The sequence below is a fragment of the Solea solea genome, chromosome 20 (assembly GCF_958295425.1).
Source record: "Solea solea chromosome 20, fSolSol10.1, whole genome shotgun sequence".
NCBI lineage: Eukaryota > Metazoa > Chordata > Actinopteri > Pleuronectiformes > Soleidae > Solea > Solea solea.
In genome coordinates, this window is record NC_081153.1 from 8,809,197 (window position 1) to 8,834,083 (window position 24,887).

The 24,887-nt window shown below is 43.2% G+C and overlaps 1 protein-coding gene across 1 annotated transcript in view; it reads right to left on the reverse strand.

The window, feature by feature from the left end:
- Nucleotides 1-10,147: 10,147 nt before the first annotated feature.
- foxo6b (forkhead box O6 b) overlaps nt 10,148-24,887 on the reverse strand; it is a 48,080-nt gene continuing 33,340 nt past the window's right edge. The window contains exon 2 of the mRNA XM_058619861.1: nt 10,148-12,707. Coding sequence (XP_058475844.1) covers nt 11,013-12,707 — 1,695 coding nt within the window. The 3' untranslated portion in view covers nt 10,148-11,012. The remainder of the gene's footprint in view (nt 12,708-24,887) is intronic.

Sequence of the window (24,887 nt, forward strand, 5' to 3'; positions counted from 1 at the left end):
ACCCCGTCAATCTGGGGATGGAGTAGCTTTGAGATGTGGTGGAACCGGATATTTGCACGATGGATGTGCAAATGACAAATCTGCAACAACTATGTGGTGCTTTCCCGTCGATATGGATCAAAATCTCCGAGGAATGTTTCCAACTCTGGAAAAATGTTGGCAAACGACGGTCCAACCTGGTGCTCGCGGTGTTAGGAATTGCACATGAATGTTGACAATTATCAGAAGTGAGCTAAGATGCAGAGCTGAAAGTCTGCATATCAATGAGCAGCTGCAGACAGAAGGAAGTCCAGAAGGTACAAGCTGGACAATTATTTTTTTCCCCAGCAAAGTATTGTCAATAGTAATTAAACAAAAGAGCTGCAATGTGAATTTCATCAGGGAAAAAAAACTGAGACAGTGGTTGATTAGTGATTTGTTTCCACAGTATGATGTACTGTAAAATGAACGCTGATTATTGCTAATCTGTGTAAATAAGAAAAGATCTTCAGCTGATGCACCTTTAGTATAATAGAGAACATTCTCACAATACAGACAAGACAAGCTTAAGCTTAAGAAACATGGACAGGTGAGTTTGATTGACAACTTTTTCTGTACAGTAACAGACTGACTCGCTCCAGATCTCCTTAAAAAAAAAACCTTATCCTGTGCACGTTGTCCCAGGTAACTGTCACCTCCTGCTAATTCAGGAACCATGTCAACCTCTAAATATAACTTCACAGTCCTCAATTTGGGTGTGAGTTTGTGCGCTAGGAATTTAATTGGCATGCAAATACAAATTGAACATAATTACTTGGTAATCACAGATCCAATAAATGTCATAAATGTGTACGTGCAAAGGTGGGGCCAAAAAATCTAAGCTTTCTTTACTTTGGGAAATCAAGATGAAATAAAATAATATAAGATTGAATTAGAATATATATCATAGAATATGCAGTGTGGACAGGGAGTAAACAGAATATACACAGCATTGTTGATATTTACAATGTAAACATTGTAGATTATTGCAACTATGAGATATTGGATTTATTTTAAATAACTAAGGAATGGTTTGATGTGGTGAACTGTGGTGTACAGTCTAACATCTCCAGGAACGAACAACCTGCGATTCTGGTTCTTCAGACATTTAGGTTCCATGTCATTCTGTACGTGAAGGAGCTGTCTCGTGTTGTGATGCTGTCCTGCATGTGGTGGGACAGGTTGTCCATCATCATTCTCCTCTGTCTCACCATCTCCTCTGGGTCATGGGGTCATCCCAGGACCGAGCTGGCTTTTCTGTTCAGATGCCACTGCCCCAACAGACGCCTGGTCAGTCCAGTCCTCCAGTTTATCATTCAGGTGAACATCCAGGTTCCATGGCCGTTCCCTGGATGTTCACCAGACCTGGGGTCTCCTCCTTTGGAAATCCAACATCTGTTCTTTAGTTGTAGATAAATAATGTTTGTTTTTGTAGACCCAATGACCAAGAAGGTCATTGGTTCCTTTCTGTGTGGCATGTTCTCCCCATGTGCTCCAGGTTCTCCAGTTTCCTCCAACAGTCCAAAAACATGCAGATTAGCTTAACTGGACACTCTAAATGGACCAAATGTGAGAGTGAATGGTTGTAGACAATGAATGAGTCACTTCACGCCATGTGTCACGCTATCTTTACTTTGTCCTTGATTTCCAGTACAAATAACCAGCAACGTTGACAGAATATGATACAAAACTGTATTCAAATATACATTCCCTCACTCGTTTAATCTAATTCCAAGTCACACTCGTTCCCTCCCCCACATTAGGAACAATAAACTTGCAGATCAATTAGCTGTCGGTATCAAATCTCACAGAGTGTGTTCTTAGCCCGGGCTGCGTATTATTGAGGGGATAATTGTTGCCTAGCAGTGGTTTGAAGTCGCTCGCTCGCTGACTGAATGACTGACGCCGATACATACACATACATGAACGGTAATTACTAACAAGCACAAGGAGACACATAAAGAATGAGTGACACTGATAATTAACACACGTGCAACACATGCTCTCCCTTTTGTTGTGCCTTTCAGAGGGTCCTTTGTGCGTGTGTGTGTGTACACCCTGGTCTGGGAGATCCATCTTCATCGTGTCAACACAGAGCTCCATCCCTGGGATTGTCACACTCTCTAATTACTCTTTAAGACAGTCAGCCTGTGCGGCTGGAGATGCAGCTCCCCTCTGTGGCTCCGTCTTCCCAGGGAACGAGAGGTTTAATCTGTGGCGAGATCAGAGCTACTGGGAGCAGCAGGAGAAGGAGGAGGAGGAGGAGGATGGAGGGAAGGAGGGAGGCGAGTGGAAATGAGAAGGAATTTGGGCATCTTAACAAACTCTTAATTACATTCTCTATCCTTCGCTGGTGGCAGGCGTAAATGGCGGTCCCAGGGGAGCCTCTGATCCACTTTCTGATCTGCTGAATTCACAGCCGAGCTACTGATCAAAAAGACAGAGCGGCCTAGATGCTTCAAACACATGTGACCTTTTTTCCAGCGTGGGACTCGTAGCTTGTCACTGTGCAGAAGTTTGAATTGTCAAAATTCAAGCTCACGAAAAAAAAAAAAAAAAAAAAAAAAGCAATAAAAGAAAAAAGAAAAGAAAGCTCAGTCGCCTTTAAAGACGAGGAAAAAAAGAATTTGAAGAGAGGAGCCGAGCGTTCAATGGCTCCATGAATTGATAATGAGCGTTCATGCAACATGCTGAAGGCGTTTGTCCCATATATGAGGCGGAATTCATTGGAGATGACCTCCACCCACATCCTCGCTGTTGTGATGTGCCTGGCACAGCTTTGATGTTCACCATCAGCTGAATCCCCGGGGAGACTCTGCTGTAACAAACCACAGCAGCCAGCGGATACTGTAACACTCTCACCAGCAGGAAGTCCCATCAGCCTGTCCCACTGGTTCAGGAGGCCAGCGAGGCTGCATCGCGACACATCAGTCAGTGCGCTAACATGACATTAGAAAAGAAATCATATTACTGTGTCAGTCCCACGAAAAACAGACTTCTAAAACACATATAACAAATATGTTTGTACCACTGAAATGCTACTAAATCGGATTTTCACGCCTAGACAACGTGATCGGGAGGTGAATTGTGCTTTGTTTCCGTCACGGTACAATTCGGTTTGGAATGGTTAAGTCCTGGTTCAGGCTTGCAGTTCGTTTTGGGTTGACTGTCGTGGGGAACCGTACCGTACCATTTTACTCTGGGTGCCAAAGAACAGAACAGTTGGTTCTGGTTATTTTGGTATTATTCCTCATTGAAACACAGAGAAATATGTGCTGTAGCAAACCTAACTGTTAAAAACGGCTTCATGATGCATTCCAAATGGCGGTGACATTTCAGTTGAGAAATCCATAGATCCAAACACTGTTTGCAATATCAGTCAATAAATTAATCTGGGGGTGTAGTGGTTGGCACTGCTGCCTCACACTCTTCTGTGTGGATTTGGCATGTTCTCCCCATGTGCTCCAGGTCCTCCAGTTTCCGTCAACAGTCCAAAAACATGCAGATTAGCTCAAATGGACACGCTAAATTGGCCGTATGTGTAAATGTGAGAGTGAAGTGAAGAGTGTAGAAAGTAACAGCAGTGTTTGACGAGACTTGGAATCCAATATCGGGGTTTTTGAGGTTGTTTTAGTGTTTGAAATCCGACTACAACTGGAATGTACCATTACTATGGAATCTATGAATATAAACCTGGACCCAAACGCACCACAGCTCGTGCCTTTGACCTGAAAATAACAAAAGTAAATTCCAGACTGTTGCAGTTTTGAACTGACGAGGAGACTGAATTTATCCTCTGTCAGCTTTAAGATTTAAATGGGGTTCTGGAATGTGGTGAAGACTTTATTGGCACCAGTCAACTCCAGTCTCTGCCGCATCAGGGGGTAGAAACAAGGTTTTTTTTTGTGTCACTATGTTTTAATTTAAAACATAATTATGCACAAAACAAAAACAGAAAAAAATGTATAAATATATTGTACCACCCAGTATATTGTAACAGGATGTCTAACGGATAATGTAAAACCCTTTACTGGCTGCATCAAAATGAATGACTAAAGCAATCTCGCTCTGCACAAACTGACATAAAACAGCACCGAACTGCAGTGAAACATCTCAATGGACACAGAGTGAAAAGAAAAGTTGGGTGTAGACTTTTCTTTTTTTTTTAATTCAGAACAACCTTAATTTTCACTCCTTTTCTTTATAAAGTGTAGAAACAAACACAACGCGGCATCTAATGTTACATTCAGACATTAGAGTTAAAAGACACAAAAAAGCGCTCGACTTGGTCCCAACTGTTTGGTTTTTTTTTTTTGTTCCTGTGACCAACTGAAAACTGCCTGATGCTAACAAGCTGTAAAGGAGTATATCGCCACCTATTTATCACAGCTGAGTTATTCAGACTTTATTCAATAAATCAATTTCCCCGGCAGTGACACAAGGACAGTTGTCCAATTACCACAACTGTCGCCGTGTATGGAAACATGACTGACTGTACGGATAAAGAGTCAACTAGAGCGGGAATAATCTTCCTGTGATGTAATCTTACTTTGTATTCTGCAAATAATCCACATTTCCATCATCTGTAATGCCACGGCCGTGAGAGGAACTTGAAGCCGTTGGTTAAGATCGCATGAAGGAAGCGTAAAAAACAAAGAGCCATATTTTGAATTAGTGCACAAGGTATATTAAACTGCAGGTAACCATAGCAACACAGCTTCTGTTTGCCAGCTAGTCTCTTCTCATTTTGCTATAATGACTTTACTAAGTAGCCATGGCAGTAACCTAACAGTACAACACACTGGCTGTGTCCTGACGTGGAGGTTAACGTGATAGTTCAGGTTTTTCCTCTTGTTCAGGAAAAAAGGCTGAATAATGTCTAACTGAAGCAGCAAACACATTCTTAAGTTTCAAACTTTAATGAGTGTGTATTTTTAGTGAGGTGACCCTTTAGTGTAGAGATCTAAAATCTGCTTTTCTGAGCTCACACATATCTGTGGTTTGTGGGGTACAAACGATCGTGTGAGCGATGCATTTATGCCTGTAGCTTTAGCTGTAAATGAGCTTGGAGTCATTAGAATAGTAAGTGAATTCTTTTGTTCAGTCCAGTCGTGATCGTGGGCAGCAATTATGTCTGTGCGTCCGGCTGACAATGCAAAGGGTGCAAAATAGTGTGTGTGCATGAGGAAAACAGGAAACTGAAGTTTCTACACCGCTCACTCTCCCACACCAAAGTCCACAGAGACAATCAGTGTTTTTAGCTCATGGGGACACAGGAGCTGCTGGTCCACTGCTGCCTCGTGTGGTCAGTTTGTGTCACTGGGGTAAATCTGAACGAGGGATTTAAAAAACACCAACGTCACAAAATACCACATTTGAACTTAGTGATGGAGGCAGCAGTGGATCAACAACTCCTGTGTGCCAGGATGTAGTGTGAATATATTCTTATACTAACACGTCTTCAGAAAACTCCACGTGCAGTTGGACCGTCTGCAGCGCCTCGTCTCTTGTTCTCTGTCCCCTGTTCACATCCAAACAGTGTGTAAATCGTGTTTGATTTGCACAATAAAATTCACAGATATTACACAAACAATATACATACACATACAGTGCAGGGAGAGGCCGTTGTCATACAGCAAGTGAGCTGAACACAGCGACAAGACATCAGGACCTCGTACACCTGCAGAAAATCTAAACTATCCCTTTAATATTTAAGTGTAAATACATGCTAATTAAGTTTTTTTCACACGGTTCCTTTGTGTGTCTCTAATTATCACTGAAAGTCAACAATAATATACATTCCTAGCTGTGGAAAAACATGGGAGATTAATTTTAATGTTGTTTTTTTTTTTTAATTACTAAATATCTTTTTTTAAATTATTATTATTATTGTTATTATTATTATTATTATTATTATTGTTATTATCATTATTATTATCATTGTTGTTTCTAATGTCTAGATCCACAGTTCTCAAGCTGTGGTGCGTGCTTCCTTTGGTGGTACTTGGAGGGAAATCAGAAATAACCAGGGTCTGTGATTAGAGTAAACAAACCATAAACTAATAATACTAATTAATTAAATAATATTAATTAGAGTCACCGTATCTCTCGCTCCATCTTAATATAATCTTTTTCTAAATATACAGTATGCGTACGTTTCCTTTGCTTGTCTCTAATTATCACTGAAAGTCAGTAACTTAATATTCTTACACCAAACTACTCCACTGGATGTTTTTATTTTTTTTGTTTACTGTTTCCTCTCACTAATATTTACTGACATGAGCCTGAAACATTATGCAGCACCGTGCACTTTACGCAGATACATACACCGGTACATTGCTCACATATCAGCCGACAACCTTTGTCAGATCACAAAAGTCCACATCCTGTGAAATACGGCGGTGTCTGTGAACTAGCTGCAGAGGAACACGGGAGATTAGGGAGGAAAAGTGCATTAAGATGCTCGGGTTGTAAATATATACGAGGCGGAGGAGAGAGGGAGGGAGGGAGGGAGAGAGGGAGTGTAGGTTTTTAAGTTGCTGTCACCGCGCTGTCACCGTGTCTGTCAGAACAGATCCATCACCGCGCTGACATGCCGGGCTTCACATTTGCATGGAGTGCAGCAGGAGCCTGTTCTTATTATGCAGTCTGTCTCACACTAACCTCCCTCTCTCTACCACATCAACTAACTACCATCCAAAAGGCATATTTTATAGGACGGCATGAGCTGGGGATGATGGAGAGCTGTTATAGGCTTCTGACAGCAGATATGTATACATATATATATATATATAAATATATATATATATATATATATATATATATATATATATATATATACATATACATATATATGTGTATATATTTATATATATATATATATATATATATATATATATATACATATATATGTGTGTGAGTGTGTGTATATGTATATGTGTATCTCTGGGTGCCGCCATCTTCCCAGGTGTATAAGGATCAGCCATCTTGTCAGGTGAACTGATGTTAACTATGTACTGGCCTTGGCGCGCTCTCTCTCTCTCTCTCTCCCTCTCTCCCTCTCTCCCTCTCTCCCTCTCTCTCTCTGCAGACTAACACCATGCACACAGTAACCAAGGTGAGGGCGGCGATGAGGACACATGTTCTTGTATTTGTCGCCTCTTCGGGACCTTTTCTGGCATACACACTGACTAGAAGTCCACATATAGAGTCCAAAACCTGGTTCTAATGAGTTCTCAACTTTTGGAATACCCTGCTCAGACTCTTGATATCTTTAAATCTTCTTTAAAAATCCAACTTTTTCTCCTTGGACTCCCAGTGTCTTGTGCGGTGCAATATAATATAGTGTTCCTGCTGTTTGCTGCTCTTCTGCGCCGTATTGTTTTATGTTTTTGCTATTTTATTAATGTGGTTCTTGACAGCAGTTTGGCCAACCTCGCTTGCTTTAAACGTGCCCTATAAATAAAATTAGAGTTGAGTTTCTGAGGAGGTAGGTTTGAATGGTGGTTCAGTTAAAGTCAGGGTTAGGTGTTGACTGGTTAAGGCTTTGTTTAGGCTGTCCACATGAATGCTGTCTCCTCATTAGTGTACATGCACAAACCTCTGTGTGTGCGTGTGTGTGAGAGAGAGAGACAGTATGGCGGTGCAGATGCAGTCTGTCCCTCAGTGAGGAAGCCTCCACAGGGACAGACACAGCTGTGGCATGGCATCAGGTTGTTAACGAGCCTTATCACACAGACACTAGACTACACACACACACAGGTTCATTTAGACAGCTGACACAACGTTAACCATAACCAGTTAATGTCTAACCCTAACTTTAACCGAACCATGAGTCCTAAAAGCACATGGAGTTAAAGAAAAGAAAGAGACCGTCCCTTCTAGTTTATTGTAGTTTACAGCATTCATATTTTCATTTCTTTTTTTCCACTTCACGGCCCATAGCTTCGTAGTTATACTCACCTCAGTGACTTCATATTGGGCCGACATAAAGTTTTCTGGGGCGTGAGGGAGTTCTTTTTCTCTTTTTTTTCACTCACTGTATCAGTGTGACCACCTAATAATAAAGAGGTTAAACCTCTGCCCTCCTAAAAACCTTTTTATTACTTAAAGTCTTTTTTTTAATTGTTTCTAATGTCGAGATCCATGGTTCTCAAAAAAATCTTTAATACTGTGCTACTGTAAATCCCAGGGTGCTGGAGCGCGTAGAAAATGAAACAAAATATAATAATTAGTCACCTCTATCTAATTAGGAAGAGGAGGACATAAATCTGCTTCCTGTGAAAAGTCTGCAGCTGACTTTGTTCAGATTATTTACACCACTGTATTTTAACATTGTTGTCACTTGGTTGTAAAGACTGTATAAGGCTTTCTGAGGCTATTTGGTTTGGGGTTCTAAGTGATTTTGCCTTTGTTACTATGAAACGAACCTGTGCTTAAAGATGGTGATTATAAAGTAACACAGACACCAGCAGAAACAAAACATCCATGTCCTCATTTGTTTGATTGTATTTTTTTTTTATTTTTACGGTCACCAGATGAGCAGATACATCATTTAAAAAAAAAAGAAATTGATATTTTCAAAAAAATTATAATACAATTTTTCTCAATATAGAATATATACAGAATCAAATGTAGTCCAACTGAAATAGAGTTCTGCCTCTTTATCATCAAGGAGAGAAAGCAGTGGGGTGGAGGGGGACGGGGTGGGGTTGGGTCTGAGTCGTTCTCCAGGACCCTTCTTCTCCCTAACCAATAAATATAAACTGTATATATTAATGTATGCTGCACTCAGCCGGGCATGGACAATACCAGGGCAAGATAGTTCTCAACAATATTCCCTTAATCAGTTCTTTTACATCACTGTGCTACACACACTCGCACACCCACGAGAAGCTTAACACACAAACGCACACAGGCCAGAGAACAAATTACAGTCGGGCTACAATAATGGGCCATCGAAACTCGTGAGAAGGAAACAAAAGGGAGAAAAAGAAACGTGTATGGAGATCCTCGCCGTTGTCCTTGATCAGGAGGGAGAAGTGGCTTTCTGGTCAAAGCTCGGTGGAGAGCTGGCTGAGTAGCACTTGACATTTGGCCTGATTCAAACAGCCAATTTGACACAAAACTACTGAGCTGGAAAATCTCTCCCAGCCTCGCAGATCCTGCCTACTCATCTTGCTCCCACCCTCCCATTCAGTCTCTCACTGTAGCTGTCCACCTTTCTTCTTTCTCTCTCTCTCGTGAATTCCTATTCTCTCTATCCTGAGTGGGACAGGTGCCAGGACAGGGATCGGTGAGCGGCCCTTTTGCCTGTGTCCCCGCGCGGGAGGGAAGAAAATAAAATGCACACGAAAGCTCCAAACTGTGCTGTGTGGAAACAGGACAGACGACTGCACAATCACAGAACAAGCACAAGAACAGACAACAGCAAAAGTAAAACTATGGCCTGGACAGGGCGGGGATGCTTGTAAAAGGGGGGGATGTTTGAAGGACATTGTTAGAGTTGCCAGCTGCTTTACCTTGTCACTGGGCGCTACCTCTCAAAAACTGCCCTCCTTGAGCTTTCTACCGCGGGAAGAATTATGACTTTGCGCCAATGAGCGAATACACACACTTGCATAAATCATCCATCTTGTTTGGCGGTTAATTACTCTTGTTTACCCTCCGAGTAACCTCGGGATGGGGCGGCGTGATAGGAGGGAGCCTGCGAAGAGGAGATAGCACCAAATAGTAATCTGCTGACGGTGTTCATCAGTGTGCAATTTGCAGGAGTAAAAAGCACATAGTGGGGCTTGAACCTCGGTGTTAGTGAATTAGTCAAGGTTGCGTGGGGTCTGAGAACTGCAGCTCCGTCAACATCCTGGCCTGACCACCGCTGCTCACTAAGCTGTTCTGGGGTCAGCCGGTGAAGGAGCTATGCTCAGGCAGCCCGGCGCCGGCCAATCAGGGAGCTCCTCAGGATGTACAGCAGGCTCTGATCGTTGCTTATTTCATTACGGGGAAAGCTACATAAATCCACAAAATGGAGAGGAAGAGGCAAGAGGCACTGTGGGAATATTTGCATTTCTCCTCTCCACTACACCACACCCCCCCCCCCAATCCCTCCCTGCCTCCCTCCCTCCACAATACCACCCCTTTCAATCCCTCTCCCATTTAGTGCAGAGTGACTTTAATCATCACTTTCACCAAAACACATTAAGCTGGTGTGTCCGGAGCTGAAGGGTGGGTTGAAAAAAAACACAGTGGCGCATTAAATTTGCAATAGTGATGCATCACTCTGGCATTACTTTGGAGATTAAAGAAGGGACGTTGCATTTCAATGGAGTGTTGTTGATGGTTGTCTGATGGATGACTGAATTGCCACCAGTGAGAGAAGTCACACTGACCCTCGAGTTCCCTTCTTTTCAATCCTTCTTTACTTCTGCTTCCCTCTTCCTCTAAAAAAAAACCCTCCCATTTTCTTCATCCCTAAACCTCAAAGCCTTTTAACCCCAATCTGAGCACAACTCTACTCTGACAAATATTTATGCAGCTGTTTGATCATTTTCCCAAGTCAAAAACAACACCTTCTTTGTCGGAGGAGATAATACAGTGAAGTGGATTGCATACATTAAACTTAAGCCAACACGTGATGTGACTTTGCCTGGTCTTTGTGTTACTGCATCTGTATGAAAGGATGGATGTAAAGTGCTTGAGAGCTTAGGACGAGGAGGACAAGACTGGGAGGAGAGATAAAAAAAAACAGAGGAGAAAAAAATTGAAGGGCATAAACAAGGTGGTGATAAGCTCTGGGATCATTGGCGGCAGGTTCAATATGGAGACAGAAAGCTTTATAAACAGGAGGGGGGGGGAGTAGAGTGTAATGGTGTAGGGAGTCCCCAGAAAAAAAAAATGACAAGTTATTTTGCTCTACAGTCTCGGAGAATCACAGTCCACCGGCAGCCTGGCCCAGAGGCTGAGTGTTGTGTCTATCCAAGCCCAGGGACCAGGATTCAGCCTGGCACCCAGCTCTGGTTGCAGTGAGCTGATGGAGGGCAAGCAAATGCCCCTAAGCTCATGCCCATCCCCATGCCCACACCATGGGAAAGAGAGCCATCAAAGTTAAAGTCCATGCTCTCAGTGTCCATAAAGTCATTGAGCAGGATAGAGTCTACGTCACAGTCCAGGCTATTAGGTATGTTCTCCATCTCCAGGTTGGCAGCCATTCGACTGTGGGAGGAGTGCTGCTGCCCCTGGTAACCAACGTTTCCATGCTGGTGGTTGTTGTGGTAGTAGCCATGCCAGGAGTTGGTCATACCTTGATGGTGAGCTCCTGGGTACGGCTGGTGACGAGGGTGAGGCGCAGATGCCAGGCGACAGGGATCCTGGGGAACATCCATAACCCCGGCAGGGTTGGGCGGCAGGGATGGCGATGTTGGGAGGTGTGGTCGCGGCCCATAGTGGTTGGAGGTTTTTAGACTGTAGGGCTGCAGGATGTCGGTGCTAACACGTGGCGAGATGGCCTGTGGTGGCGGCCCACTGGGCACAGCATTATGTTGGCTGTGGCCGTGCATGTGACTCTGGCTGGAGCGCGTAGTGTGATCATGGCTGGGGTTTACTTTGTTCCTGTGACCGTGCTCGTGACTCGGACCGTAGTCGTGGGCAGGGTGCGGCTTGTGGCTGTAGTCGAGGCTGGCTTGGTGTTTGTGACCCTGATTGTGGTTCTGATGGTGGGCTGTGTTCTGGTCATGGACTGAGCTGTGTCCATTGTGTAGACTGGGATTATGGGCATGCTCTTGGCTGTGATTGTGGCTGCGATTCTGATTGTGCTGGTTGTGAACACCATTGGGTCCCTGTGTTATTAATGTGTGTGTATCCCGTCCTTGACCTAGCACTGTGTCTTTGCTGCAGTATGTAGGACCTCCGGTGAGCAGACTCTGCAGGGCATTATTCTCCGAGTAGCCTCTCAGTGGGCGCTGAAAGCTGACTGGCTTGTTCTCCTGGATGGTCTCCATGGGAGTGTGGTGCCGGAGCATGCCCAGTGAAGACTGTCCATAAATAGGCCCACAGTAAGAGCCCTCTGCCTTGGGCCCAGGCACATAGGGATAACCATTGCATTTAATTTGTGGTGGCTGAGGGTAGCCACTCTCATCAAGACTGATCGCTCCTGTCAGGTCAGTCAGCTGGGGCAGTTCCACAGTGGGGCAGTGGCCCCCAGTGCCCAGGGCAGGGGAACGGGTGCTGGTTGGGCTAGGATACAACCGTGGGGAGCCTGAACAGGATAATCCACCCTCCTCTGGTTCATCAGCCTCTGCCTCAGCCAGGATTGGGGACAAACAGCCGCTTAGTGTGGAGGCAGAGGAGGAGGTGCGGGAATGGAGATCCGTCCAGGTATCGTACTCCTCACCCCCCATGACCACACCTCCTTTCCCTGCTGGACTGCCATGCTCTGGAGAGCCTTGCATCGCTGGCCCGCCCCCTTGACCTTGTCCCCGTCCAAGGCCCAAAGCTCCTGCTCTCTTGCGGCTGATGCGGCCCTTGGTCTTCAGGTAGCGAGTGCCATTGTCGACGGACGCTGCACGTCGCCTGGGTCCCTTTCCACTTTTCCCACCTTCCGGGTTCAGCATCCACCAGGAACTCTTCCCCGTCCCTTCATTTTGCACACGTATGAAGCGACTGTGTAGAGACAGATTGTGTCTGATTGAGTTCTGAAATGAGAGAAAAATTGGGGTAGGGGGGTGGAGAGAGAAGAGAAGAGATAAAGATTAGAACCCGAGGGAGCATTTAGGGTTAAATAATCATTTCTTGAGAACACAAAGTAATTTCAAATGATGGCCAAACTATCAAGGCTGCATGGCAAGTGAGAAAAAAAAGATGGATAAAGAAAGAGAGGGAGATGGAGAGGAGAGCAAAGAGGACGGGGAGAGTGAAGGACCAATCGATACCTCCCTTGACCAACCTCTCCTATCCACACGCGCTCACTGAGTCATAATATGGACATGGGTGCAGCCTCCACATCAAACCATCACCAAGGTTACAGAAATGAATCACGCGAGGGAACCCAATCACAGACAGCCTGTATCGATTGCAGGGGCCTCCAAATATGAGAGCCAGAGATCCAGCCAGACACAGAGAGGGAGGAGGGAGGGAGGGAGCTGAGAGGGGGAGGTTGATTTGGCAGGAGAAGCTCTGGAAGAGCACCAGAGTGAAAAAAGAAACAGTCATGCACAGGCCTGGAATAAGACAGAGGGAAAGAAAAGAGAATAAGGGAGGGACAAGCTCATTTAACCTCTTTTAGAATCACTGGGCATAATTAACATAACTGTAGGCCACGGTGGCATTTATATATACTGTATATCGCTATATGATGATGATGAAGTCTTTCCGGCGAGTCGCTCTGAGGGGGAAGTGGATGTAGCGGTTGTGAGCGAGTGCAGCGTGGGTGGGATGGTGGTGGAGTTAGGATAAGCCGCTCCAGACCCATGTTTAAGTGTGTGAGTGACGGATGTATAGTTAATCCAAGGCTCTGCAGCAGCATCTGAAGCCCTGGCCAACCTGGAGTGAATTGATGAGACCTAAGACCTGCCTAAAGGAAGAGCTTAGCAGGGATACACATCATCTCAGCTGGCCAAGTCACTTTAAGTACAGCATGTTCATCCAAATCTTTTCTGATTGTGTCACTATTCACACACACAGTCCACATTTCCTGCCTCCGCCGTCTCCAGTTCCCTTTCTTTTTTGCCCCTTTTTTATTCTTTCGGGAGACACACACACACACACCACCTAAACCCAGCGACTTGTACCTCATGCACACAATGGCTCACTTTTCTTTTTCCTCCCTTGAGATATCCATCTATTTCTGCCTTGTTTATTACCTGCACATAGCTCACAATCTCTGTCTCCTGATATCTTGAGCCGTTCTCTATCTTCATTCAACCCCCCACCTCCTGTCCAATTTTCCTGCTCTCAGCCCCATTCATCTCCCTCTCTGAGTCCCAGCGTCTCTTGATCACGACATCGCTCATTCTCTCCTCCTCTCCACATCCATCCTCTCATCACCGAACACAACTTTCATCCACCACCTCCCTCATCTTTCTTTCACTCCGGCATCCATTCATTCAGACTGAAAGACGTGGCAAATATGAGGAAAGGAAAAAAAAACCGAAGAGGAAACAGCAGGAGGTGCAAATCTGTGCTCAGCTTTTATTTCACTTGAGGTCGAATGATTGATCGTTTTAGCCGTTTTAATTGGCTCCGACAGGATATTTTACGATCTATATGCATTGGCAGATCCTGGCCAATGGCTGCGCTGCCTCCTCTTGTCATGTGGAGACTTCCACAGTTGTGGTTACTACCAGCTTGTAACGCATGTAGCACAAATTATGATTTGTGCATGATTTCAGGGCCCCTATTATTTAATATATGTGTATACTGGGCCAGCCCTAGCCTTCAAGGGGCCCTAAGCAAGATTTTGGGACCCTTTACTTGATGCTTATATTGGCTTAAATCTTAAATGATAGCAATCTCAGAAGAATGGTCTTGTGTTGATTTTCATTTACGGGGATGAATGTGGTGTCAGCCTACTCAAAAATGACAAAATAAAACAACAGATAGCGCACTTATTGTAACCATGACGATGACTAAACTCATCTCATTTAAAAAGAATTTAGCAATGTGCAATTAAAGAGCTACAAAAAATAAACTATAATAGTAATAAATTATTATTTTATCATATTTCCATTAAATATTTGTGTCAAAATAAATGATGAAAGTCAAATAACTTAGTAAAACAGCACCTCGTTAACTCACAAATTAGTGCCAATGCACAAAAGACGGTGTCCAATGAAATAAACAAATACTTCAATGCTAAATAAAGAGGTGGACAAAATATCTCCTGATGATTAATAACAAAAACAACCGTTTAAAGATCCAGCACATGACAGTTATTGAGAGAGTCCAGTGTGTTGAGGTGCATTCAATGAACCTTGTAAATTTCATCACTTCAGCAAACACGCATGAAGTCCACTAAACACACGCTCGGTGCAGTCATTAGGTCATTGAAGATGTAGTAGATGAGTATATTTTTATCTTTTAAATGTTGAAATGACATTTTCTTGGAATATCATGATATTGACATACATTTTTTTTTTTTATTTTGCTGTTTTGTTCCTCGGGGGAATTGGAGGTGGGGCACATTAGTCCGGCATCGGTCGACCCTTCAGCCGTCACCTCAGTCCATACACTCAGCATATGTATCCTCCCCTCCACTGAGGCGGCACTTTCACAGCCACATGGCTGTGAAATGGACTGCCAGCCAAAAAGTGGTGACAGCTCTTTATTATTGCATCGCAATATGAAAACATCCACAACAGCGGGTAATAGGTTTGTGGCAAAATGTTTACAGGGGGATTTCAGCTTGAAGTGGGTTTCAGATCCGGCTCGTTTCTCACCACTAATATTGTTAGCGTGTGGAAAAGCTCCTCCACATGCACCCACCCTCCTCTCTGCATGACCACTCGCAGGTAATTTCACCCTATCATCCATTCACATCGCACTGCTTTGACTAGGCACTCTTCTCAGACGTGGGATTGGAGGTTTGCTGCTGCTCTTCAGGAGGGTACCCGCCAAAAAAAGAAAAAGAAAACCAGGTCGGCACATGCTCAACATTTGCCAACAAATTAGGCCGACTCCACTTCTGTGCGACTCCACGCCACGGAGCTCAGACACAATCAAAGCCCAATTGGACGATCACACTGTGTGAAAGAAAGAGGCTCGCCAGCGGAGGCGACCCGCATCAGGTGATCCGAGAGCGGCACCCTGACAGGTTTCCTCCTCGACGTGACGGCTCTGGCTGGGCGTAGCCATGGCAACAGAGTAAACCAAAAAAGAAGGAGAAATGAGGAGAGTGGAGGTGATGTGTGTGTGTGTGTGTGTGTGTGTGTGTGTGTGTTGGGGAGGGAGAGGGGGAGTTGGTGGTGATGGTGGTGGTGGTGGGGGATTGATGGTGTTTGATGCTGCAGGCAACTCCAAACAGCCTTTTATCTGAGTCTGTCAGATTCCTGCTTCCAATCCACCAGGGAGGCTCAATCACCGGTACTCCCAACGCCTCACTACCTGTACCAAGCTGTGATTAGCAGCCGTGTGTGTGTGTGTGTGCGTCAGAAAAAAAGCTTCTGTACAACTAGAACTGCAATTATAACCACAACTGCTGCTCCTTCACCTGCTGATACATTGTACAGTACAAGCCACAATCACAATGTGGCAGAATGTTTGATTTATTATTATTATTATATATTTTTTTAATAATCAAGATTAACTTCAACTTTATTGTCCCAGAGTGACATTTGTCCTGCACAGCAGTGCCGACCGCTACAGTCGACGTTCAGTTGGAAAAACAGTGTCGAACCCATAATCATACAGAATCTAACAAAATGATTTCATTGTGTAAGAGCAGCGGTCGTTGACGTGTTGTCACAATAGTGTATATAACATTAAGAAAAACATTCTAAATTTCTGAAACTTTAAACCAGGGATCATAACCAATAAATAGATGAGATAAAAAGAATTGATATTAAAACCTCAGGATATCCTAATTATTAACAGTGGAGTCTCACTTTATGGCATGTTGCCTGTGCCTTTAGGGTTTAAGGATTGTGTTGCAGTTTACTTTTTCCCTCACCGATATCTGTTTTGTGTGATTTTGGCCTGACAACGATACTGAGAAACATATCTGTTCTTCTCCTTCAGCAGATCATCTGCCTTCATCTTGTCCTCCCCCTTGTGTCCTCTTGTGTTACACCAAACTGTCCTCATGTCTTCTCTGTGGTTTTTCCTCTTTTCCTCCTGTTCGCCAGCTTCGTCTTCAACAGTCACTGTCCGTCCTGACCAAACCATCTCACCCTGAGCTGTCCCTCTCATCTCCGCTCCTGTCCGGTCCTGATCACACCCAACGAAAACACGAATCATCATCACCCGCTCGTCCCTGTTTAATATGATCAAAGGCTTAGACGGGCCTTTCTGTGCTGACACTGTTAACAGTGGAAATCTGTTTCTGTTACTCACTCTAATGTTCCAATTTTCCGCCCCCTTATCTGAGCACAGAAGTGCAACAAGGCTCCGATGAATCATCAACAAATTAGCAGAAGACTTATGAATATGGATGATGGTTTTTAGTTGGACCTTGTAGAGCGGTTGAAGTGAAGAGCAGATTTAACGCTTTTCCAGTGAATTCATATCCGTGACTGCAGGCAAAGTGACAGAAACACCTCGCTATACAAGTGGCCTCTGTCTTTTTATTTGTAAGACGGTGAAACAGATAAAGAAAACGAGCGGGAAGCACGTACATTACACGTTATACGTCGCCTTAAAGTGCCGACTTGTTCCGTGCCACGAAAACAAATGACACTGTTAGCGGTGGGAGCGCGACCGAAGCTCCGCGAGTGTCCCACCGTCACCGAGAACCAGAACACATGGCTGCCAGCGGGGGGGCGCCAGGAAAAAACAGCCGGTCCACAAAAGGCTCACCTCATTAAACGTACACCTGCTCCAGTGAAAGCTGTCAGCGTTTGACGAGACACCGACGTTTGGAAACCGCTCACTCTCCCACACCAAAGCCCATAGAGAAAATCAGGGATTTTTACATCGCAGCGCACGGGAGCTGTTGATCCACTGCTGCCTCCATCAGTCAGTGTAAATGTCTTATTTGTTTTATTTCTGTCTTTGAAATTCTTCACTTTGATTTACCGCTGTGACAAAAACCTTAACAAATGTGGCAGCAGTGGAGCAGCAGCTCCTGTTTCATTATGAGCTAAAAATACTGATTTTCTCTATGGACTTTGGTGCGTTAGAGTGAGCATTTTCCAAACTTCATTCCCCTGTTTAATTTTCACTTGAATGGATTTAAATTTTTGGTAACACTTTATATTAGGGAACACATATTCACCATTATGTGGTCACTATCATGCATAAATAGCACACTAGCCCTTTATTAGTAATTATTAAGCACGTATTAACACCTTAATCAGGAAAAATCATGTCGTGATAGAGGTAGAATAAGGTGTTAATACGTGCTTAATAATTACTAATAAAGGGCTAGTGTGCTATTTATGCATTTTAGTGAGCAACTTATTAATAGTGAATATGTGTTCCCTGATCTAAAGTGTTACCACATTTTTTATAGATCACTATGTGGCACCATCATCCATAATACTCATGACACAAATGATTTCCTCATTTTTCCAAAGGGAAGGCAATAGAACATTTATTATAAATGTATTCTAATTTTTATTTGCTCCATAGAACATAGTAATTGCAGCGTTTATGATTTGGTAATTGCACAGTGTCAGCTTGTGATTTTTATATACATATATATATATATATATATATACATATATATATATATATACATACTGGTGTGTACGTTCAGGAAACAGCTCCCAACGCGTCACTGAGCCTGACCAGGATTTATGTAACGCAGCTTGAATTACGGCCTTTTTCCTGCCAAGCCTCGTTCTTTGTAAAGTTTGTTCGATTGATGGCGGGATATGTTGACCGATCCTGCCAATTTAAAACAGAAGAGCATCACTCAGTCCGGCGAGACTGTAAAACACAGCTGCCGCTTGACAGTCGGATTCCAAAAGCGTCAGTCGTTTTACTGTTTACATGAAATGGCAGCGCTTATTGTCCACAAGGTGATTTGTAGAAAACACTGGGCGCCATTCATCAAAAACGGTTGTATTTAAAAGAAAGAAAACTCTACGTCACCTTCATGCAGTTACTGACATAACTGTGTGTGCATTTGAAAGAACTGTAACGTGATGAAAAACGAAGGAAAACACAATGAGTGATGATTTACGAGAAGCATATCTGAGGTCAAATGTGCATGAGAATGAATCCGAGATATAAATCCTTTAAGAAAAGATCATTTTGGCCACATTTTGTTCTCTTTGTGAGCAGCAAATGCAACACAAAACCTAAAAAAATGGATTCTTTGGGGATAAAACTTATGACCTGATGAAGAAATGATTTAATCTTGTCATCCAGATACAGAAAGTGAGCAGCTTTAGTGAAGATTTGTGCTTTTTTTACTGTTTTATCAAGTTTATTCTTTTGTTATTGGGTTAAGTTTCTGGCTCCTTCAAGGTCAGGGAAATGTCAACTGTTGTGACAGACAATAACACTACTACTACTACTACTACTACTACTACTACTACTCATAATAATAATAACAATAATAATAACAATAATGAATGCCTTCCATTAATTAGAAGATTATTTGAAAAAATGCAGGAACGAAGCGTCAGGAATCAGTTTATGGAATAAATCTTGACAGAAAAGCCAAATAAACTCTAATAATAAAGTCTAATATTACAATACAAACATAAAAAGACAATTAAATGTTGAGAGAGAGAATGTAATGACATTAGTTAAGGTTCTGCTCGCGTTTGTGCTGTGACAGGTAAATTATTTAGTGTAGAAGAACATTATTTTACACCTGATTTTATTTTAATTGTATTGTGTTTGTGTCATAGGGTCAGATAATAAAGATTAGTCATTTTTTTTCTGCTCCTTTTCATTCACGTTTTGGGAATTTTCATTTGTATTTGGTTTGTTTGAGGGATTAAATAAATCAATAAATAAATCAATACAGCATCGATAAACTGCTGAATCTCGATCCGTCCACCAATCTTATCCAAGTCCGCCCCTTACTTTTTGGTTTTTGCTGCTCAGACACAGAGAGAACAGTGTTTCCTCCCGGCGTTCATTGAGCCACCGATGCTGCACTGTAGGTAATTGAGCATCAACGCTCACACGTTCATTAATATCAATGTGTCACTAATGATTATCACTCATAACTTGCACAAGTGAGCAACAAAAGCTGCAAATTAAGGCAAAAAAAAAAGAAAAAAGGAATTAAAATGTATAACCTACAGTGGTTATTGGGCCATTTAATTTAAAACTATGTGTGGAAACAGATCCACTGCTGGAAGAAAGAGGAAAAAACATGAACGGAGAGAAAAAGAAAAGAAACCTAACTTTTTGGTTGTGCTTGTAATAATGATGATTAAAGCATCAGTGTGGAAATTCTAATGCCCCCCTGTGGACTTTTGAGTAATTACCAGAGGAGTGTGGTCTTTATGACCTACTTTTCTCTCCCTCACACACCCACACACACACGTTTGTGCTTCATTCATAGTGAGGACCCACATAGACATTATGCATACTAGTCCCTTACCTTTACCTTTACCCTTATCCTAAAACCAGGTCTTAACCCCCAAAAAGCCCTTTAAAGATGTGAGGAACTTTGTGGCTTTGTGAGGACCAAAAACCATATATACAGAAAGAACGAGAGAACGTTGAATGACTTGGAGCTGCGTGGTGACGGAAACAGCAGCAGCTGTTGCTGACACATGCAGGCATGTTGTCAGGGAGCGCTTGATTTGATTTGCTTTGCATTGGGTTATGTTGGCAACGATTGTTACGTCCTACTGAACGTCCAGGTTCTTGGTGTGTTTTTTTTTATTAGCCAGTCTTATTATATGAAGCCATGGGAAAAGAAATCGGGCTTGTAGGTTCAAGTCCCGGGATGGGTAAACCCATTTTCTCCCTGGGTGCAGATAAATAACGGTTTGCATTTGCCATTCGTTCACATTAAAAGTTACTCACTCCAGCTTTAGTTTGACTGTGTCGCAGTGCTGGGCCGTCACATGCAGTGGGAGTAGAGTTTTCAGTTTCTCTTAATGGAAGGTCCTGTAGCAGGAGATGTCACAGTTTAGTTCACTGTCAGCCTCGGCGGAGGAGCGGATCACTGAAATCATTCCTGCAGCCTCTCAGCCCTTCACGGCACACGGCTGCCCGTCCGTGCTTCACTGTACGTATTAAGTTGTCAGGAAGACTGATTCTGAAGTGGAGCGGCCTGTGCCCGCTGACTGCTCTGTGCTAATGCAGCAGGAGATGGACTGCTGCAGACGAGTGTGGCCTCCAAATCCACCCCTGTTCCTCTACAGGGAGCCTGCTGCACTGAATCCACCTCCACTTCACCACCGCTCCACGTTATACAACGACTGAGTTTGATCTTGACACTCGGCTGGTTTTACGGAGTCGAGGGGAAGTCAGACCAGTGGTTAACTAATGGCCCGTGTATCCACACAGCAGACCCTCACACTTTTTCACAATGTCAGGGAATATTTGAATGTCTAAATCCATGATTCTCCAACTATGGAAATCAGAAATACTCTTCTGCTGTATATACCAGGGTATGTGATCGGAGTGGAGCTGAGAAATCTGAATCTAATGTCACTATAGCAGTGTGTGACGTGTATGTGAGGAAGAGGAGGAAGATGAGAGAATAAATCTGTATTTTAACGTTGGTGATCATGGTGTTACTGAGCGAGAGATCAGTATTTTCTCAGATTGTACGTAGTTTGAGAACCAGAAAAATACACTTCATACTGCGGGTGAGCAGTAAAACGGTCTAATCATGTCTGTAACGAAACCAAACATCACTGATTTTTTTCAATGTGTTTTTAACTAAGTCATGTGGATGTAAACATTCTCTTTTAGCACTCAAATTTAAAGTTTGGCTTCCGAGAGACAGACCACCAGCGGCAGAGACTGTAAATAAATAAATGACTGGGACTACATGCTGGCAAACTTCAGTTCCATGATAATCCCAATAATGACACATATATGACTCCGTATTCTCTCTACAGAACAATGTACAGCAAAATAATGTGGATGTGTTTTAGTCCAGACTCTACAGTAAACACACGTCACACATGTAACATATATAAATATGTATATATATATATATATATACACACAGTATATTTATTAACTTGACACACAGGGACTTGCACACTTCGCCCTCCGCCCGCCCCAAACTGGCAATCACGCTTAATCTCTCTCCAGCCCGAGTAATCCCCGACAATCCAAGGCTAATCCTGGTTAATTCTGGGCCCCCTCAGCTGGGTTTCACCCTGAAACCACCGCGGCGGGGTGAGGATTGGTCGGATCATGGCGACCGAGGGTGGGCGCCGCCGTGTTGCCACACATGCAGTAACTGCTCGGGCAGTTATTATCGAAAACAAGCACAGGCGTTCGAAAACAAATCTGGATTTGATCCGGTCTACGTCACGTCACGTCACTGTTGTCCACACCACATGTTTTTGCGTCTGTGAGCGTCCACTCTGATACAAGGTCCTGTCCTGAGAACTGGATTAATCCTTTTCTCCACTTAAATTTAAAGAAAAACAAATACTAAGAAAATAAAAAAAACAACCCACAGAGGACGGACAGTATGAGCCATTGCTCTGGTGTTTAGGGGCTTCAGAAAAGTCATTAGCCTCCATTCAATCAGCGTCACCTACCCAAGCTCGGAGCTCAATTCTTCTTAGCGGATATTGATCCTGATTCTAAAATGAAGCACTTAAGACGCCTTGATCAAGCTGCTCCTTAATCTAGCTTTAAGGAGATTGAGACCTTTTCACCTTCTGTCTCAGACTTATTACTTTGGCACAGTCAGCGCACACTTCACTCTCACAACCTCCGTCCATGGGTTTAAACTCTGTTTAAGCTCCTCTGGTTCAGAACAGGCGACAACAACAACAAAAAAGTTGTCACTATACACAAAGCCCAGAGTGTTAATGATGTAATATGTCACTGACAGTGAATGGATGAAGGTGAAGGTCCTGAACATGCGATTTTTATTGTGCAATATTTCACTTTTTGTAAGTGTTACTTTTATACAAAATACTATTGTGTTCACCTTTTTTCTATATTAACGAGATATCTTTCCAAAATAAGTACTGTTTTCCTCACGTACCAAGATTTTTGTTTTCCAAAAAATAATTTGTTCTCAATTAATACTATATTAATACTTTTTTCCTTCAAAATGGCTGTTTTTCTCAATAATCTTTTTTTTCAAAACATTGCTCTTTATTTCTCAATTAACGAGAGATCATTTTTCCAAAAAAACTGTAGTTTTTCTCATTAATAGTTTTTCAAAAAATGGCTCTGTCTTTCATATAACAAGACAATTTTTTTCATAATAGAACTCTACTTTTGTAGTCTTGGAAAAAAATTTCAAAATAATGCTTTTGAATTTTTTTAAGTTAAAAAAAGGCTGTTTTTCCTCAATGAAAGATATATATTTTTTCTTATTAATGACAAAATCTTTCACTGAATGCTGATATTTTTTCTCTCAATTAACAAAATCATTTTAGTCCAAATGTTCACTTAAACATGATTTTCCTTGGGGGGGCGGGGTCATAAATACGAGCGGTCAAAAGTGTTGGAGCTTTGCAGAAATTGCAACATTATGATCCTGCGCCTGTTTGACTGAGCTGCTGCAGGATACTGTACGTGTGTGTGTGTCCGCTCTCAAACTATTGCAAAACTCATGAGAGCGTGAAAGCAGAAGCAAAGAGGAAACTGATTTACCTTCTGCTGCGTCTCTGTCAGCAGCCAGACGGGGTGGGGGGGGGGGGGGAACAGGTTGCAGAGCAGCTCTGCTCCAGAACAATTTTATGAGCTGCTTTTACTTCTCTATCCTCACAGGAGTCGTGTCTCCTGGAGACGCTTTCTGCAGAGGACTCAGTAGAACATCATGTAGTGGATTTTATAGTCCTCCCTGCTTCCCATTTTAAGAAGCCCGCACCTCTAATTTACGACACATTCGACTGCACGTTCAAGTGGAGGCTAATGTTTTAAATTCCGTGCCGCACTCCGATAGATGTGGTCCGACACAGTCCCGCCGAGCATGGCGGGGATTTGTTCTACGCCGGCCTTGTTGAGAAGTAGTGGGACGAGGCAAAGCCGCTTCTTCCCCTCACTCAACCATTATTTATTAATCCATTTCACACAGCCAGGAGTCATTATGCACGGTCCTGTCAATGGGTATCTCTTCATGCCGCACATTTATTTGATAATAAGCAGGAGTGGGGGAGAAGATAAAAGCACTGACTGCACTCATTGTGAGGCATTTTCTGCAGGCGGGGAGACTTAAATGAGAGCAGCCAGGCTCTGTGTGGGAATGGGTCTCGTCTGCTAAGCCTGTCTGGAGGCAATCGATGGAAATTAGTCGACGTTAAAGATTCACTTCCTGTGACTGATGTCACAGGCAGCGCTTGTCTCTTTGAAGGGAAATAAAGGAGTGGGAGGCAGAGGGATTAATGGGGTTGGAGAAGGTGTGAGCATGCGGGGCTTAAGTGGGAGCCGAGACTGGAGCAGGACAATAGTGGGTCAGAAGCAGACAGAGGAAAGAGACACGATCATGGAGGCCGACATCGGACAGTTACTTACAATAAAGATGAACAATCAGCAGTGGTGATTTCTCTAAGACAGCGAGTGAAGCTCAGCTTCTTCGAAAATGTCACTAAATATGTTCTGTGTTGCATTTACATTTTATACTAAACGTGCTCTAGATTGTTCGGAATCAGCCGGTTATCATGGATGATGGATCGTCTTAAGTGATTTTCGTATTCCCGTAGCAGCCTCCGCATTAACGCTACTTAAAGCTCAGCTTCAACGACACAGAATAGGGGTTTTTTTCACTTATAATTGGACAAATGTGGCAAAAATGTCACTTCCATGGAAGCTCAGCTTCTCTGGGAGTCAATGGCGCAGTGGGCACGGCGTGGACACTGGGCTTCTGCGTGATGATTGGAGGAACTGTCTGAAAGGCGGAGCCAGTTTTTGATTGACAGTGTTGCAAAACCAAACACGGACTGTAAACAAACAACTGCTCGTTGTGTGTTATTTGCTCGGCGATAAATAAAAACATGATTATAGAATTTCATTTTTACATAATTATAGCGTTTCCTTGTTGTAGTTGTTCGTTTGCAGAATTTGTGTAAGAATTTATGTATAAATAACTGGGCCTGAAATGA